The sequence below is a fragment of the Corylus avellana genome, chromosome ca4, assembly GCF_901000735.1.
Source record: "Corylus avellana chromosome ca4, CavTom2PMs-1.0".
NCBI lineage: Eukaryota > Viridiplantae > Streptophyta > Magnoliopsida > Fagales > Betulaceae > Corylus > Corylus avellana.
The window spans coordinates 32390328-32402623 of NC_081544.1; the positions used below are offsets into that span (position 1 = coordinate 32390328).

General features: G+C 35.8%; 1 protein-coding gene across 2 annotated transcripts; it reads right to left on the bottom strand.

Annotated features, from left to right (window-relative positions):
- Positions 1 to 2245: 2245 nt before the first annotated feature.
- LOC132177531 (F-box/kelch-repeat protein SKIP11-like) lies at positions 2246 to 7757 on the bottom strand. Of its 2 annotated transcripts, none has more exons than XR_009439774.1 (2): positions 5177 to 7356; positions 2246 to 2705 (listed from the first exon to the last, which is right to left on the bottom strand). XR_009439774.1 is itself a non-coding variant. In XM_059589899.1 (2 exons), the coding sequence occupies exon 2, from the start codon at positions 6693 to 6695 to the stop codon at positions 5286 to 5288; it is 1410 nt and encodes a 469-aa protein (XP_059445882.1). In that variant the 5' UTR covers positions 6696 to 6871; positions 7445 to 7757; the 3' UTR covers positions 4709 to 5285. The 2 variants fall into 2 exon arrangements, 1 of the variants encoding a protein (XP_059445882.1); XM_059589899.1 differs by lacking the exon at positions 2246 to 2705 and adding an exon at positions 7445 to 7757 and having other exon boundaries at positions 4709 to 6871.
- Positions 7758 to 12296: the final 4539 nt, after the last annotated feature.

Genomic DNA, 12296 nt, shown 5'->3' on the forward strand with positions numbered 1-12296 from the left:
AAAAAAAAAAAAAAAAAACTCATTTTTGAGTTATTGTCTAAATATGATGGCGGCTCGAGAGGAGGTAGGAATCACCCCTCCACTATAATAGAATTTTTATTCGTATTAGAGTGTGAGAGGAGCATATAATATTGGTTGAAGTGCGGATGGAGCATGTAAAAATTTGAGATAAAATTTAAAATATGGAGAGAAAAGCGGAAGCATGAATTTATGAAAAAATATAAAATATTGAGGAAAAAAAGAAGCCAAAAATTTAATGTACGTCACCAATAAGAAGAGGCTCCATAAAACAATTATTTATTAAGAAAACTTGTCTGATAATACAAGTGAAAATGTCTTAATAATAAGATATACAATTGTTGGTGTCTTGAGGTCCATCAATTCTTATGCTGTCGTGGTGTCTCTACTTTAGTGTAGTAGGCAAATGGATCCTAGTTTTATCTTACTCCTGTTCAAGGGTTGGATAGTAGTTGTTGTGTCATCTTTGGTCTGCCTTGGTGGCCCCAAATTATGATTTTGCGTGTAAACCAATGGACACATAATCATTCAGCCTTTGTACCATCTATTCATCTTACACGAAAATGAAGCAGCCCACTTTCTGATTCATGTGATCTTAGCCAACCAATCATAAGCCAATTTTCAAGTGGTTAGGGCATTATTAGGGTGTGGGTTCGCATTTTCACATATGCTTGATTAGTATTAATCATCTTGAATTTTCATTGATGCTCTGGTGGGGTCGGGTCAAGCTATGACTCAGTTAGACTTGAGAGAGCGCCTACGGTTCCTACCGTCTAGGCTCTTCCTGTGGGGCTCCCAACGGATAGATGCAACAATGGTCATATCCAGGTAGGATAGCGACAATTGATCTTCTCGGCCTACTTTTTTTTAATTAGAAAAAAAAAAAAATCATAGGACAATTTCTGGATGAAAATTTTAGTAAATGACAAAAAACCAGCTTGTAGGCCTATTGTGGCACCAATGACCCATCCAAATAAGCACACTAAGGCATCATTTTCGTTTTGTCCTGAGGCATGGAAATGGGCTGGGTTCCAGCAAAACCCTTTGAACATAGGTAACTACTAAGCCCAGGCCTTTACCAATAACTTAATGTAGCCCATCTCATGCAAGGGCTTCTTACCTAGTACCAGTAGTCCCTATTCAGCAACCTAGACAATAACGGTAAAGATCCGTTTAGGTTTGCAATTCAAAAATAACAATTTTAAAACAAGTGATTTGAAAAAAAAAATTATAAAAATTGTAATTGAGGATTTAATAAAATCGTAAATTAACCTTTAAAAATATATTTTAATCTTTAAAATCGTGCATTTTTTTAAAAATACATTCCTAAATGACACACTTATTATGATTTAATTTAAAATTACACTTTTGGTTTGCTAATCTAATCGCAGTGCCAAATGCACTATACGACCAAATTTTCTTGTGTTATTTATTTATTTATTTATTTTTGGTTAATAAAGCAGGGTTACAATGTGAATAATCTGTTTCCTCTCTCTCTCCCTCCGCATATTAACTAGTGGAGGAGATGGCCATATCCCGTAGGGCCAAGCTCAGAAGCAATTCTGTAAGCTCACCCATGTAACTGCAATTGGAATGGCAGTTAAATATATGGAATTTGAAGGAGATTTCATTAATTGTAGAGTAGAGAAAGCGAGAAGGGAGAATCCTCCTCTACAGCCCTAAGGATCCTCTCAACGCAAAAATAAGAGGGTAAAATGGTCTTTTTAATTAAAAAGGCCATTTTGCCCTCTATAGCCTTTGGGTCCTTACAAGTTACAATAATCACACGATCTAACACATTTATAGATTACAATAGCTTAATGTATTAATGATCCTAATATATATATATATATATTATAGCCACTTTGTTATAAGTCGTAACGTGTTTTATGTGACTTTTTTTTTATTTTTTTTAAGCGTTTAACATTAAAAAAAAAAAAAAAAAAAAAAAATTGCTGTGAAGCCCAGAGAGTAGCAGTACTTATTAAGAATTTTGTACCCTTGGCTGTGTGTTTGGCAAAGCCCTCTCCCTCTCTTTTCTAATTTCTCTAAAAAAAAAAAACAAAAAACTCATTTCTTTAAATTATTAACACAACTTTTTTATCATTTTTCTATGACAAAAAAATCAAAACTTTTATCACCTTCCTACCACACCAATCAGGAATTTGTACTTGTTGATGTACTTTGGTACCACGCCTGCACGCCAACCACAAAGCGCAAGGAAGACCTAAAAGTAGTAAAATGCAGGGCAATCTGAAGGTGAAGCAACAAAGTGAGCTACTTTACTGCCCACCACCCTACACTAGCGAACCAAGAAGCAGCAATAAAAAGACAAGTATAGATACTGGATCACATTATATGATCAAGCAAAAACTGCCTAAGCATGCTTGGTGGCCCACAGCCACTGAGACCCTCTTGACCAATAAGCAGAACCTAAGCAGGGCAATTCAATGCACAGTGGTGTTTGATCGACCAGTTAAAAGGACACAAAAGAGGAAACTTAAGGGTCAAACTTTGCCACCTGAAAACAAAAATTTCATATAACTAAACGGCGGCAGCCGGCCTTACTCAACAACCCAACTTCTCACTGATCAGGAAATGCCACTAGAGAATAGCCCCCTTCTACAATAACACTTCTAGCCAGGAATTATTTGAACAAGGGCCACAGATTGCCTAATCCAAACCACCTAAAGCAACCGGGAGAGCATAAGTATCTATATAACAAAGAACAAATCTCAAATTTTATCACACAATCAATAGCGATTAAAAAACAAAAAAAACCCTAATGTTAAAAGAAGCCCCTCTCCAGGCAAGTTGCTCTGGCACCCACAATTTTATAGGAAGATATATACAAAATTTATACTTTACAAGAGGAAAGTGCTTGCCAATTGTAACTGCTGAACCCAATTCCCATTCTCATCCTATTTATGCCTTTTACTATCATGCAGGCAGCAGGGACAGCAACATATTTCTTTAAGAGACTTGTAAATAATGGAAAATCATGCTTGCCAACCAAAAATAACATGAAGGATAGAAGAGCTACCAAAAATAACATGTTTAATTATACCAAGATTACATAAGATACAGCGACAACCATGTTATACCATCCTCATACACAAAAAAACCAAGCTGATTCTACATGGATGCTAATACTTTTGTACATTAAGAAAGCTCAAAGCTTAGACTTTTTCGCTGGTTTGAACCAATAAAGGTTACATAGCCATCAACAAATATAGTTAAATAGTGGCTTTTTCTGGTTCCCCCATATTAGGTAATAGTGGCCTTTTTGTTTTCACACCGTATAACAATAATTCATTTATTGGATTTGAAACTCACATTCCACATTAGATGATTTAAGAAGCTTGTCTTTCATATTGGCAGTGAATTTGAGGTTATGTGGTAATATAATGTATTACACGTTCGCCCAGGGCCATAACTAATAAGAGCTCCCTATTATGATACTAAGTGTCCCACATAGTTTAAGTACATTCTTAACCATGACTCCTGAACTCCCTTACCAAACAAGCCGGGTTTCAAGAGTGAGTTCTATCTTAAGCTTGTATCATTTAGTATCAAAGTCAGGTTCCACATAATGGATTCAAGTTACGAAAGAGGCGATCTATGGGATAGAGTAGGCTGCTGTAGACGTTAGTTGTTGAGCGTGGTGGTATTTTAAGATCCTAAGTATCCCACATGACTTAAGTACAATTTTAACTATATATACATAAGCTCTTTGACACCCGCCCCTTGTAAGCTGGTTTACAATAATGAGTTCTACATAAAGTTTGTACTACCCTCAAAGCCTCAAAATGTAACCCAAAACTTTTTTAAAATATCCCTATAATTCTTTTAAAATCAAATTTTTACCCTTCCACTTCTTTTTTTTTTTTTTAAATTTTTAATTATAACCACCCCAAAAATGCACACCTAAAATCCTAGTTTCGCCCTTGCCATTGGCCACTATCATTACCCAAAAAATCAAGTTTCTTATTTTTAATGACTATAGCAACATGCCAATATTTCTTTCTCAAGGACATGGAATTCATTGTAACAAGTTAATATTTTTTTCATGGTGCATCATGTGAGAACTTATCATGGTTGGGGTGTTTAAGGGCATTTATTACAGTTTGTACTTCACAAATGACATTTAGGAAAGAACATGTATTTGACCCAGAATATCATATGGAAATAATTTTTGTTTTTTATTTTTTAAAAAAGAACACTTGCTAATAAATTAGGATTTCATACTATAATATTAATTGTCCACCATCATTGTCATTTGTCAAGTACCAAAGCATCTATATAAGTCCAGCGGTTCCTAATTCTAACAGTGTACCAAGAGATATTAGTATTATTCATTCTACACTATGCTGAATATGAAAATCTACAGAAATTCAAGTGCGCCACCCAAAAAGCTACTACATAAATCAGGTTAAACGTATCCAAACTTCAACATATACCCAATGTTTTAAATTAAAATTTTTCCTAAAAACACTAATATTGGGAAATAATATACGAGAAAAAGAAAATCTACTTGTAGATTGGCATCTTATTTGATCAAATCAGAAATTAAAAAAAGAAAAAGAAAAAACCACATGCTATTTCTGAAGAAACGATAATTGAAAATATGATCAATGAGAAAGGCCTCATGAATCATATGATGATACAAAATAAATTAAAAAGAGAAAGCTGAAATAAATAGCTCATTGATTGAAACGATAAGTTGGATCAGTACATATGCCACGTCCAAGATAACAATCTTTGAGAACTTATTTCCTCCAGTGGAGACAAGATGAAGAAAATCTAAGGATCAAGAAACCCATATAACTAGTTCTGTGTTCTTTAAAAAGCTTCAGCAAACACTGACGACAACCTACCAATGTGTTGGTACTTGAAAGTTCAAATTATTGAATCTATTCCTGTGCTACATGACGCCAACCTTTTGAGATTTTTCATGTCACTAAAAATGGGGGGGAAGATATAAATTCAATGGAAGAAAACAGAAAGAAAAGTTTGAAAGAAAAAAAAAATGAAAAACTCAAGACCTCCTTCCAAGGAAACATTGTATTGAATCATGAGTAAAATCTTAACTTCTTCCCCATCCTCCCTCACCCAAAAAGTGAAAAGATCTGAAAAATAAAGAAGGGGAGAAATTTACCAATTAGCAGGACTCCTGTGTCGAAGGACAAACCAATCTTGTACATATATCATTGTGAGCAAAAGCACCATCACAGTAAACATGGCACCCGCAAAAAATCCCCATCGCTTCAGCAACCCATCACAGCACAGTTATAGACAAAGTTACCCGATTGCTTTCTCGCAAGCAAGTTCCACTGCGGAGGGCCTTCACTTGGAACCCATGAGTTGAGCTCAATAAAACCTTCACCCAAAGCCCTAGGTCCACCAATCACTATGAGCCTATCTCCACAGGCTCTAAATGCTAGACCCCAACCATTCATCGAGACCGCCCGTTCAGGCAATCCCCCCACAGTAAGCCACTCTCGCCTTTCCTTGTCATACTTCCTCACCACCATGTCCGCATAATCCGCCGCATACAATTCATTACCCACCACTGCAACCAGAGGCGGAGCCTCGGCAGTGGCAGGCATCTCATTCTCCCTGGCCGCACCACTCCGTCCAGGAGACATGTTAGGAATTTCTGTCCAAGTCTTGGTCTCCAAATTGTACTCCTCTCCGCACGCAAGAACCTTCGATTCGGGCCCTCCGATTCCACCAATCACGTAAAACTTTCCGTCCATGAACACCCCCGAGCACATCTTCCTTGGCTTAGTCATGCTCGGGAGTGTCTCCCAAGTTTGAGTCTCCGAATTATACAGCTCTGCGGAGCTCAAGATCTCCCCCTGTGAGTCACACCCACCTGCTAGAATCGCAATCTCCCCAAGGCTGGCAGACCCAAACAAGCATCTGGGGGCGTTCATTCTCATCCCGGAGGACCACGAGTTCGTCAGAAGACTATATCTGTAGATGACATGGGAGGTCACCTCTTTACCAAAGACAAGAAGCTCAGTGCCCACGGCCAAGGACTCCTTATCCGAACACATGAAGCACTCGTTTGAAGTCATTCTCGGCAAATGCATCCACCGTTGACAAATCGGATCGAACGCCTCCCATTCCAAGAGGTGGCACGAGAAGTAAATCCAGTGCTCGATCATACCGTTCTTCCGCCGCAGCTGGTACAGCTCGCCGGTCCGAATCAAGGAACAGAAGCTCCGGTTCAACGAGGCAATCGCACCGTAATCGGACCTGGAGCAGCGCATGAGGCAGCTGATGGAGTTGTCTCTGCCGATAGGATTGATAAGGGAATCCGTAGTCGAATCAGACTCCGAATCCGAATCCGAATCCGAACCCGACGAATCCCCTTCTCCTCCACCACCACGCTCATCAGATTGCTCATGCTCTGGGTCTTTGTCTTCCTCTTGCTCTGGGTTTTGGGCCTCCTCTTCCTCTTCCTCTCGCGAAGGTCGAGCCGTTCCGGCTCTCCTCTCGCGGCACTCCAATGTATTACACAACCTCCTCTGTCTACATTCGCGTTCGTCCGCACCGTCGATTTCCAACCGGCGCTTCCCGTTGGGGATATCGAGCCGGTAAGGCATGTAAGACCACTTGTCTCCTGTGCTCGAAAACGCCCTTGAGACCAGGCACCGTCCCTCCAACATGTCTCGTCTGACTTCAGCCAAAGCTGGCAAATTCACAAAACCCCTAATTCGATCCCACGCTTTGTGGTTCCTTCGTCAATAAGAAACAAATTCAACGCCCAAAAGGACAATGTTTATCTACAATCTGAGCTCCGAAGTCCCCCAAAAAGACTCGGTCCAATATTACAGAACCAAACCTATTCAGAGAGAATGAATGCAATTTTATTCAAAATGAAAGTAAATCTTTTTTTGTTAAAAAAAAAACACTTGAATTCAATAGAAACTAAAAGCTTTTCGTTACATCCCGAACGTTCACTGATCTGAATCCGATGAAATAATGGTCAATATCTTTGTTTAGGAACCAAAATATTTGTCAAAACAACACAAACAAGAGTTGCAACTGAAAATAACCGTTCGCCTACAAAACAGAGCTCCAGAACGAAAATCAGATCTCTGAATTCGAACAGAAAAGAGGAAAAATTATGTTGCTTTCCCGGATTCAAAACCAGTAATTCGAAGTAACAGAAATGATCAGAATCAGAGCTTAATTAAGACGCTCAATTTGTAAAAGAAAAAAACCAAATTAGATCCGTATGTGTAGGGTTTGGTGTTAATGATTAAAACAAACATCTAAATCATTCTCTCGTCTATGAAAAGCATGAGAAAATCAAGAAAGAAAGAAAAAAAAAAAAAAGGAAAAAAAAAAGAAAAAAAAAAAGAAAGAAAAAGAAAAGAGAGAGAGAGAGTGAATGATAATGCGAGGGACTTACGGATTGGATAAGAAGAAAAAGGACTTGATAGGAATTTTGAAATTTAAGACATAGACACACACTGTCTCTCTTTTTCTTGCGCTGTCTCAGTTCTTCGCATTCTTATTCTCTCTCTCTCTCTCTCTCTTTCTCTCTGTTTCAGTATTTCGTCGTCCTTTGGATTCTCTGCAACTCTGCAAATCAGATGGGAGCTTTGTTTTCTGGCGTCGGAGCTAAATTCTATTTAGGAGGTACCCTTTATCTCTCTCTCTTCTCGCTAACTCTCATTCTTTTAGATTTTCTAATTATTATATTTTTCTCAGTTATGATATTTAATTTTTCACTCATGTGTGTTTTTTTTCCCTTTTCGGTTCTTATTTAATAGAGGAGGTGGGTGGTGGGGCCTTCGAAAAGGGCTGAGGAGGTTCGTGGAGGTCGCCGTTACAGAAACCTGTTACCGGGAAGGGCCGGTTCGCACACGTGTTGACTGGGGGAAGAATTGGAGGGGAGCTGTCCCTCTCTGAGCCCGAGACCTGAGAGACCGGGAGATGACTCCGTTACCGCTACGTCTTTGCTGATCTGTACGATTATTCCAATCTCTTACCCGGTCAACCACACCACTCGGCTTCCTCGTAGAGGAGGGATCAGGTGTGACGCGGGGACTGGGAATTTGTCACGCTCGTTCTCTTTTTGGTGGGCCATTTGTAGGATTGGGTCATAAAAGGCCGTCGTGATTATCCATAATTGACTGGTCAACCCTGTATTACCATTCAATTACTGTTAATTATTACTATTAAGCTTTAAAAGTAACGCATGCTCAGCTAAATATTACCTGGATATTTAAGTGTTTAAATGGTTTTTACAACTTCTAACGTCCAATGAATGAATGACTTTTGTTTTTTGTTTTCATGAAAACGACAAATATAATAACGGAACAGCAGAAAGTAATGACTTCGATGCCGTGTTAACAGCCAATTTCCCCCATAAATGGGTGAATAGAGTTCGTCTTCTTTCATACATACATATATATATATATATATATATATATAGCTTCGTTTGGCAAGGGGAGGTCCAGCACTGTAACTGGAACGGTACTGTTCCAGCTACAGTGCTGACTGACACATAACTGATTTTTTTCTTCGATTACTTTTTTTTCTTTTGTGTTGAAAATTAAAAAAGTTAAAAAAAAAAAGAAAAAAGAGGAAAACGCTGGTATTCCAGCCAATTTCTATTAAAAAAAATGGGTGGTCCGCCACTTTGGCCAAAAAAAAGGGAACGGATGCACTTGGGTGCGGTCGGCATACACCCCATACCGCCGCATATGGGTGGTCCTACAACCACTTCACTTTGGGGTGCTCCCGCCACCCTCTCCAAATACACCTCCCCTTCCTTTTTTTTTTTTTTTTTAGCTAAGGGGGTGGTCCCGGGCCACCTCTATTAAGTGGGGTGGTCGTGAATCCACCTTCGGAAATAGTGAGCCCAGCCAATTTCTTTTTGGTTTTCAAAATGGGTGGTCCGGCCGCACTTCATTTAGTTGCGGCACAACCACTCCACCCCCGGCCTCCTTCTTTTTTTTTTTTTTTTTTTTTAATATTTTGCTTAAAAAAAAAAAAAATTTAATCTGAAAAAGTCAGTTATGTGTCAGCCAGCACTGTAGCTGGAACAGTACCGTTCCAGCTACAGTGCTGGACCTCCCCTTGCCAAACGAAGCTTATATGCTTCGGCCTATAAAAAGTAGTTCAATTTGACTGGAAATTCGCTTCTTGAAATTGAGGTTATTAATTTAAATTTTCTTATTATTTTCTCTCCTCCTCTTGGGCGAATACGTAAAAAAAAATATATATATGTATCTATATATTAAACAAAGTATTTTAATTTTTATTCATACTAAAAAAAAAAAAACATAGAGCATAAAGCCCTAAGTTATAAAAGCATCGCACTCTATTGTTACATCATCATAGATATGACTAAAATTTTCAACTTCTTAGCATTTATAAGACGACAATCTATTCAAACCTGATCTAGTTTGTACATTGGCTTTAAATGCATTTCCTACTTGAAACAAATTGCCTTCCAAAATAATGCTTTGTAGCTCCAAACGCGACTAAGCTTTGCTGCATTCAATGCAAAGTTATAAGAGCGATACAACGTTATAGATATAACTATAAATTTTTTTTCATCCATACATTATTTATCACTTGTTCAGCTATAACCTTGGTTAGCCCGTACACAGTATAATTAGTCTTTTGTTTGGTGTGACGAATCTACCAACTTCTTAGAATCTATAAGATGGCCGCCCCTTTAATACCCTCCATGAGCTATTAAGACATGTTCTAATTTTTTCTGTAGGCTTTAACCGCATTTACTACTTGAAACGAATTACCTTCCAAGATAATGTTTTGTAACTCCAAGTCACGACTAAACTCCGCTGCATTCAATGTAACTATTACTTTTGCCACCACATGCTATGATAAGGTAATGGTAATGTAACTTCTACCGGCACCACATAATCAAGAAAATTTCTTACAATAATTCCAATACCCATATGCCTAGTATTGAAGTTGATATCTACATCCTAGCTCACCTCGTAACAGATGTAAAATTTATAAGGAAAGTTTTTTTAAAAGTTTTATGTTTTTATAACAGCCCTTCGCTATCCAAAGAAAATATTTTTAGAGTACATCATTAAGAAATTTTTAAAAATTTATTTTTAAAATTAAATAATAAATTTGTTATTATGTGAACATTAATTACTTCATTATTTATCATTATAATAAATAGTCATCATTTTTCCCTCTTCATAAAAGGAGGATAATTAAAAATAATATTGAATATAGAAGATATTTAATAGTATTCCCATTCTCAAATCTTTTTTTTTTTATAAAAAAAAAAAAAACAAATAAAATTAGTTTTATAATGAAATCAAAGGCTCGAAACTCTTATAAATTCACATTGTTATGATGGTCTCACAATGAATGTCATCATCATCATATTTGGTAATAATTATCAAATAGCATCTAGTTCTAATATTTGTAAGAGTTTTCATAGGGGCACTACAACTTTAATTTAAAAAAAAAAAAAAAAAAGGAAAAAAGCTTAGGGTTTTACAATTTTTACTATAATTTTTTTACAAATTCACGTAATAATTTATACAAAAGTTATAGTACCCCTCACTCTTTACTACAAAGTATTTTACAAATTTATGTGGTAGATCATAACTGATAAAATGATTAAGTTAAAAATATGACTCGTCAATTTAATTAATTAGTTGCTGACTTATCTATTATGCTCTTTAATTTTTTCGCTAATTATTAATAGTCACATTAATTAATAAATTTTGTTAGTCAAAATTGAAGTAATTTAAGCACTTTCTTAATTAAAAAAAAAAACAGAATCTATTATCAATTTTCCCTTTGCATGCTCATTAAAGTACAGAAAGAAAAAGTTTTTCTCTTCTAAACTGTCCTTTTAATATTTTTTCAATCACTTTTTACAAGCCTCCAATGGGAAGATATTGGAAGTACTACCAGTTATAATATCAATCAAATCACATCACTAACCCCATTAGAGAGATTTACAAGATAATTGAATTGATTAATGAAAAATCATGTAAGCGTAAATCCAAAAACAATAGAAAAAGTGGATGAAATTGTGTTATCTTTTTGAGGAGAACATGAGTCCCAACAACTATTTTGACCAAATCATCACATTTAATGTTAATTGTCTTGTCATTGATTTATGTCCACCACAAACACTCAAATGATAGTGTTAAGTAAGTTGGATCAAGTCGAAGAATGATGGCCGTGACTATTCATTAGGTTTTCAGGAGTTTTCCTTTTCCATTTTGGTCCCGACTTTTGTGTGTTTAATAACAACGCCTTGTGGAGTTTTTCTTTGAACCCGGGATTATTCTTCGTTGAACTTTTATCACAAACGTTTTTATTTTTATTTTTATTTTTAATAGCCTTTAACTCCCGAATTATCACTTATTTTATAATTATGTATTCAAACTTTAAATGATAACATTGAGACTCTACCTACTATCATTATATGTCAAATTATACATATTAAAAATTAAAAAATATATAAAAATAACCATTTGAAAATATATATATATATATATTAAGGGAGCCAACATGAAAAGGGCCACCCCCTTTGGTATTTTTAGTTTTTTTGTTTTAATAATTTTGTTTTTAAATGATTAGTTTAAAATAAATTTAAAGGGTATTTTGGGGAGAAAATCCAAAACTATCTAATTTGACATGTGATGATAGTATGAGAGTATTATTGGCAGTCTCACTAAATTTTACTCACAAAAATAATAATTTTTTTTTTTTTCTATTTTCATAACTACTCACTTTTTTATAATACCCCTTTAGCCTTACTATTTTAACAATCAACTTTCACTATTCCATTTAAATATTATTTTTTACAAATTTGTTTATTTTTTATCTAGCTATTAAAGGGTGAGATAGAAATTAAAAACAAAAAATGAGAGTGGTAAATTATTTGTTTATTCAATAGGTGAGTGAACAATACTCACTAGTGAATACTATTCACTCACCATTTTGTTCTTGTTAAAATGGTGAAGTTGAAAATTGAAGTTTTTAGCCACTTTCACCAAATTACCTCACCAAAATAACCAATAAATTATTTTAGTGAGGCTACAAATAGTGCTTACCAAATTATTAGCATTATTAGCAGCCTCACCAAAATAACCAAAAGTACCTTCTTTTTTTTAAAAAAAAAAAAAATTAACTATTTACTTTTTTAGACCATCCCAATAGTCTTACTATTTTGACAATCCACTTTCACTATTCCATTTTAATTTTTTTTTCCAAATATTTATTTAACTATTAAGGATGAGAGAGAA